Below are 7,099 nucleotides of genomic sequence, written 5' to 3' on the forward strand. Positions count from 1 at the left end.
CCTAGCAACCAAGGTTCCACTGTAGCCACAACCCCCGTCGATCGCATACGGGAACCAACTAGTTGCACCTTGGTGTTTCTCAGCGACCGACAGAACACTGTGATGGAGGTGGCAACGGGTGTGACACATCCTCCTGGTGGCTTACACCACAATTATAAGATACCACCGGACTACACTAGGGTCGAGGTGCATACCATGAAGCCCGAGTTCATGTAGTGGAGGATAGACTACGCAACTCTCGAGGGGCTGGTGTTACTAGGAGACGTTATGGGGCAGTTCATCCTCTGGCACAAACGGGACATTATATTGACTGCTTCTTCGCTGCATCCCCCTCTCCCAAATTTATAGAGTTGTTGAGGTCGGGAAGATATTTTAACCGTCTCGTGACCACCACATTCCTGAGATGCCACATTCTTCCCCGCCTCCTAGCGAGCATGTGCCTGATAAGATGCCACAGCCTTCTCCAGCTCGTACCGAGCAAGTGCATGATGAGATGCCACAGTCTTCTCAACAAGCACAGCCAATACATGAAAAACGAGTACCTCCTGAAGAAAGTAATGCACAAGAAGATGAGGACGTGCCTGAATGGGAACTTTGAAAGAAGCATCCAATCACCATAAGGCCAGTTTTTGTTTCGATGAAAGAAGTCTCATCGGTGTCCAAGTGGTATTCCCATGACCAGTTCAAGCCTGAGAACCAAGTTAAAAAAGTTCCATCACAGGGTTCTTAGGAGGCCGTCACTAGCAAACTCCACCAAAGTGCAAAGCAGTATCCAAATATTGATGCCATCAAATGGTCAAAGGATTGCCCGAAAACATATGAAAGAGGCAAGCCCTTTCTACCAAACCGGAACATCCAACGCCTACCACTTGAAATGAGAAGGTTCCATGATTGGTACTTGCGTGTTCTCCCAACGAGCATAGACCTCATACAAGCATGCTTCCCCACCAGCACATTTGGAAGCCTAGCCGGGAAAATTGTCTTTGACTTCAATGACATGCAGACATGCTTTCACCTGGGAGAAATGGAGATGAATCTAATTCGCACGTGGTGCCTGTAAGTCCTTGTCCTCCCGATATGATATGAATGTAATCTTTAAATTTTGTTGTAACTAACTCATGCCGTGATTTATAGAATGCAAGTGCACATTGTCAAACAAATGCTAAGTGTGAAAGCCGGGTATATAGACCCTCAAGCTACAGCCCAAACAAATTTTAATTGCCCTAAACACTGGAAACTGGATGCCAAAGAGCTAGCTACTGCAAAGACTCTTCGGAAGAAAGAGCACATCCGTACGACGAAACTAAGGGAAGAGTCCCTTAAGGTTGCGGCATACATTGCCCTAGCTTTCAAAATTCTCCAACAACACTCTACTATATGGCTACTATACAACTTCGAGTAAGTTCAACTCTATACTTAAAGCTTTGTTCGATACATTTTATTCGATGTAAAAGGGCTTATCTAGTTCTATGATTAAATCCATGCAGCAACCACTTGATTTGTATAGCTATCGATGTCGGGAGGAGCATGACATGGGTCTTTGATTTAATAGATAGGGATCCAGTGACATACAAAGACTTCATATTGATTCTTAAGACGTATATATATCGACAATCCTCATTACCTTATATGTTTGTATACATACTTGTAACGTTCACTTTTGGATACTAACAAGTTGTATTTGCTAAAATAATTCGAACATGGCATTTAGGTTCTATGTCACTAACCATCACGGAAGGCATAATCCAGCAAGGAAGGAAAAGCTGGGTATAAAAACACTATGTGCGGTAAGTGTAACTTACTTCTTTAGTACTCCATTACATGGCTGTCAAAAGCATTACTTAACATTTTCATATGCAAAACACATAGTGCCCCAAGCAAAAGCCTGGGAGTGTACATTGTGGATACTATATATGTTCTATGATGAGTAACACCGGTGTCTACAGGAGACACCCCTTAAGAGTAAGTTTAAACCTCTTCATCCGTATTATAAAAACTTCGTACATGGTATGAAATACTAAACCGAAATTTGTTCTCTTGTAGTGGAAAGAAGAGAGAGAAATGAAAAGAGACCCATATAAGGATGACCAACTCTTAGAGCTCGTCGGCGACCTTTGCAACTTCATATTGGACCAGATTGTACACGTCAAAGGCACCTACCATGACCGAGAGTCTGACTTAGGTAATAATCCTCAGTACCAACACCTTCGTGAGAGTGAAAGGCTAGCTCTACGACGTTGATAACAATGTGTATGGAATTTGACATTGGTTTTACCTTGTGAATTATGTCTATTTAATGATGGATTGTATATATTCTTGTGAAATGGACTTATAATTGTAGTTTATATAATAATCTTGTGCTTGTAGTCTAAGGGGTTCGGAACGCTGGTCACGGGGCGTTCTGCAACGCGAACGCAGTTCGGAATGTTGGTCACGTGGCGCTTGTCAACGCGAACGCTGGATGGAATACACGGAAACAAACAGTGTTCTGGTCAAATTTAAATTGTAAATTTGATTTTTTTGCGGGAAAATATACTGTAGGGGCGGTTCTAAAATGAACCGCCCCTACAAACAGGTATTATAAGGGCGGCTGGTACTACAGTCGTCCCCTACAAATCGATTTGTAGGTGCGGTCTGAGAACCGCCCCCTACAAATACATAATTTTTAGAGACAGTTTGGTAGAGGCGGCTGGCCAAGCCGCCCCTACAAAGGGTTACAAACCGCCCCTAAAAAAACGTTTCTATAGTAGTGTTCCCCCCATATAAAGGGTTACAAACCGCCCCTAAAAAAACGTTTCTATAGTAGTGTTCCCCCCCCCCCCCCCCCACCCCACCACCCCACCCCCACCCCTCCTGTCCAAGCCCGCTGTAGATGGACAAGAATAGGAGAGCCTGTGAGCGGTAAAGGGAGAGCGTGGGAGCGAGGTTGCGCCGTCGTGCTAGAGCACAATGGTTGCGAATCGGAGTGCGTTTGGAACTGTATACAGTGCCAGTATCCGTTTCCCTGTTATAACCGTGTCGAAACACGCTTGGGTAGTTGGGTATAGGCTACCGTCCGCTATATATCCCTATCCGATCACGTTACATTTTTTTTTAGGGGAATCCGATCACGTTACATATCGACGAAACCGTGCGAGCTGAGACTTGGCCCAATAAAAGGAGAAGCCCCTGTGTGACTTCGCTCCCCGCTGAGAGCCCTAATAATAAGTTTATAAGAGGAGACGAGCGCCGCCGCCGCCGGCCAAGCCCATCGATCAAGATGGATAAACAGATGGTGTCTACGTTCATGGAGGTCACGTCTTGCGAGTCCCAGGCGGACGCCGTGCAGCACCTTGGCTCGTGCCATTGGAATCTGGATGAGGCCATCAATCTCTACTTCAGTAACGCCAGTGGCAGCACCGAACCGCCGCCAGGTTCGTCCGCCGATCCAATCTTGCCTGAGGAGAACGCCACCGAGCCGCCGTCAGGTTCTTCTGCTGATCCAATAATCTTGCCTGAGGAGCACGTGCCGACGAAAGAGGACAAAGACCACGGCGATGCAATCGACGGCGACTATGAAGACGACGTGCGCGCTCCTCAGTACTATGGCGACCGCAGCACCGCCGTCGACGCCCCCTTCGTCATGGAGGTGCCATCTCTTTCACTAAGTGAAATAGTCCCCACCGGGTGGGGAGAACCCGGAGTGGAAAACGTCGACGACGGCAACCAGCAGCAGGCCCACGACGACGATGCTGAACAGGACGACAACATCAGCACGAAGGAAGACGACGGCGGTAGCATGCATAGCAGCAACGGGGAGGAATACAACGATGAAGACTACAGCAATATGAGCTACAGTGAGGAGGAGGATGATGATGATGCCTACTATGCCTCTCTAGCGGAGGAAACAGACGGGGATCGGCCGGAGGTGCAGCCGCAACCAAAGGAGTCGCTGCTAGAGCTGTTCCGGCATCCGTACGAGCTGATGTACCGCGGATCCTTCCACGACGCCAAGGTGAACGCGGCCAGGGGAGACCGGTTCCTGCTGGTCAACCTGCAGACATCCACAGGCGCCGGCGATTTCCCGTCGAAGATGCAGAACCGGGACCTGTGGGCGGACGAGCTGGTCAAGAAGGTGGTCGAGGACAGCTTTGTGTTCTTCTTGCTTCAGACGTTGAACAGCGACGCACACTTGGACGAGTGCGCGAAACTGGCTAGCTTCTACAAGCTCGAGAAGGATCAGCTGCCGGCCGTGCTTGTCCTCGACCCGATCACGGGGCAGTTGCTAGCTAAGCGGAGCGGCGCCATGATGCCTGACGAGTTCATGAAGTTTGTTGATGAGTACATGAAATCGAAACCGAGCGCGATATCCGTGCCCAAGTTCGTCGAGAAAAGGCCGGTGTTCCCTGCACCTGTGGCTGTGGATGCAGGCGGCGAGCAAGAGTTGGCATGGGGATCTGCCGCAGGAGCCGTCGAACAAGAGCCGCCAGCAGTGTCCGAGAGCCCTGCTGCACCTGCTGACGATGAAGTTGGCGAGCAAGAACAGGAAATTCCTAACAACTCTGCAGCTGCCGGCGGTGCCTGCAGCGAACAAGAACCAGTACCGGTGCCTAATAATACTACTGAGTTGCCCGCCGAGATGGTCGATGCCGCCGACGACGAGCCCATGGAAGACGAGGAGATGTACAAGCTGAGGATTCGGTTCCCCGACGGCACCATGGTCGCCAAGGAGTTCGGCTGCAAGAGGAGGGTCGCGTCGCTCTTCGCGTTCTGCAGATCGGCCCTTCACGGTGGAGGGCAGCATGCGGAGGAGAAGAAGGCGATCCGGATCATGAGATTCGCTGGCCGCGCCTTGGTGGCGATACAGGACGACGATGCTGGTGCTACGTTTGAGGATCTGGGCCTCAACTTCGCAGCCGTGTCAGTTGTTTTCGATGTCTAGCTGGGTCTTGAGAACCGCAATAACATTAGTCGAGTAGTCGACGTTTTCCTCGGTAAGAACTTGTGATACATTTGTTACAATTAGTCGAGTAGTTGACGTGTTTTCGATTTACTATTGATGCTATATTTGCTTGCTAAGTTCGTATTCACCTGTGTCCTTTCTTTTTTAAAGGAAGGTCCGCTCTGTCTGCTGAGTCGAGCATGACCTCGTTATCGCCGTGCGCATTTCATTACTAGCTGTTTTTTGAGCACGGCGTCGCACACAACGCGTGATACCCCGATACATCTCCTCTCCTGCAACTAAATTTAATAAAAGTTTTATAATTTTTTGGTACGACTTTTTTTAGGGGTTACTTCTCCCTTCCGGCCGTGCGATACCCCGCGCGATAGAAAAAGAAAATGTCATCCCTATAATCCCCGTCTACTTTGAAAGAAACAAATCGATCACATGAGGTCACATGCATGAAAGCAAACAATAATCATATATGGAAGGAAACAATCTTGCATGGACGGAAACAATAATCATGCATGGAAGGAAACAATAATCATGCATAGAAGAAAACAATAATCATGCATGGAAGAAAACAATAATCATGCATGAAAGAAAACAATAATCATTTTACTCTTTTTTCAAATAGTGGTCCTTATTTCGGAGCCCTTCACGCAATTTAATAATGGCTAGGGAGCTAGGCTTGCGAGAACTTACTCTTAATTGGGTTACGAGCTAGGGATATAACACTTTAATGGGTGTCTTGGTTGAGTTCTACAATTGCTAAAAATTGATGGTGCTGATAAGATTGACAATCCTGTAACTCTGCAGTACCTTTCTTTTTTAAAAAAAAGAAAGACACATGCTACTTATGGTCGAATCCATATTCTTTTTGTTGTTTTGATTTGATGCCCACGGCCCACAGTCCACATGTTAACTTTCAGATGTGTTTGTAAAGAATCAAAAGGAGTTGGGCTAATGTCAATCTTTCTCGTCGTCTTTTTCATTCTTTATATTTATACGAGGTAGCGTGCCCGTGCGTTGCTATGGGATAACTAACAATTTATACTAAAAACACACGGATCGCACGATAAGATAACAATACTGTAAAAATTAAATACCAACGTTAAAGTGACATTTAATTCAAAAGCAAAGTTTATAAATTTAACACAGTCACGGAGTGCGCGGCGTCGTAGGCTCACAAACTCTACTTTATAGACCTTTCCGTGATGCAGCTAAAATAATATTTTATATTGACAGAAAAAATCTCCGATATCCATTTCTTTCATTGTAATCCATTTATCTGGACAATGTTTGAGGTAAGGGCACGGTTATAGTTTTTAGTAGCTTTGTGATATTGTCCGAAGCTATGAGATGATTGATGTCTTGCAATGATCCTTTCATTAATTTAGTTTTCTATCCATGTTTAATTGTTTATTCAGTCTATTTTATAGGCACGCCGGTAGATAATGGATGACAAAATTCAAGCATCCATAATTTATCTCTTTGACTTTGAGCATGAGTTTTGTTTTTATTTTTTAATTGATATATTGTTCTTTTGTTTTTACCGTAGCGTTAGCACGGGCATACATGAAAAAGGAAGATGTCTTTACACTGTAGAAATCTTTCAAAAAGATCATGCATAGATTATTCTTGTATTGAATATTATATATATACAATAACCTAAATATTCTAATTAAACTAGAAAATTTTAAATTAGGATACGAGGTAAGACATGCAAACAGATATTTCAAAACTAACTATAGAGTCCAAAGAACTTAATAAATAAATCCTTCTGGAGGCAATGCAAATTCTCTCTAATATTTTATTTGATGTAGTTAGTGTTATCATAGTACCCGCATGTATTCATGAAAAATAAATCGTGGACAAAATATGGACACTTTTTGGTGCGACATTCCAACATAGGTCCATCGTCCTGCCAATATCCTTGAGGCAGATCACATAAAGAATGAGAGTCCCTCTATGAGATTGCTCACAAGAGACTCAAACTTATATCTGATTATGGTAATGTTGAATTGCTTTGCATAAAAAACATCGGCAATGATAAACGGAAACATATGTTTTAGTATGCATAGTGGAGAAAAACTCAACCTTGGTCTTCTCAGCAGCTTTTCTGAGCCTTTACAGTGCTAACTTGTCCTTACTCATATAGTCAAGAGGTGCACCATA

General features: G+C 45.2%; 1 protein-coding gene across 1 annotated transcript; it reads left to right on the forward strand.

Annotated features, from left to right (window-relative positions):
* Positions 1-3,286: 3,286 nt before the first annotated feature.
* LOC136470382 (putative plant UBX domain-containing protein 14) lies at positions 3,287-5,058 on the forward strand. The gene has a single exon (XM_066468248.1). It carries the CDS (start codon positions 3,287-3,289, stop codon positions 4,919-4,921), a length of 1,635 nt encoding a protein of 544 aa, XP_066324345.1. The 3' UTR covers positions 4,922-5,058.
* The last annotated feature ends 2,041 nt before the right edge of the window (positions 5,059-7,099 follow it).

This window comes from Miscanthus floridulus, chromosome 8 (genome assembly GCF_019320115.1).
Source record: "Miscanthus floridulus cultivar M001 chromosome 8, ASM1932011v1, whole genome shotgun sequence".
NCBI classification, from domain to species: Eukaryota; Viridiplantae; Streptophyta; class Magnoliopsida; order Poales; family Poaceae; genus Miscanthus; species Miscanthus floridulus.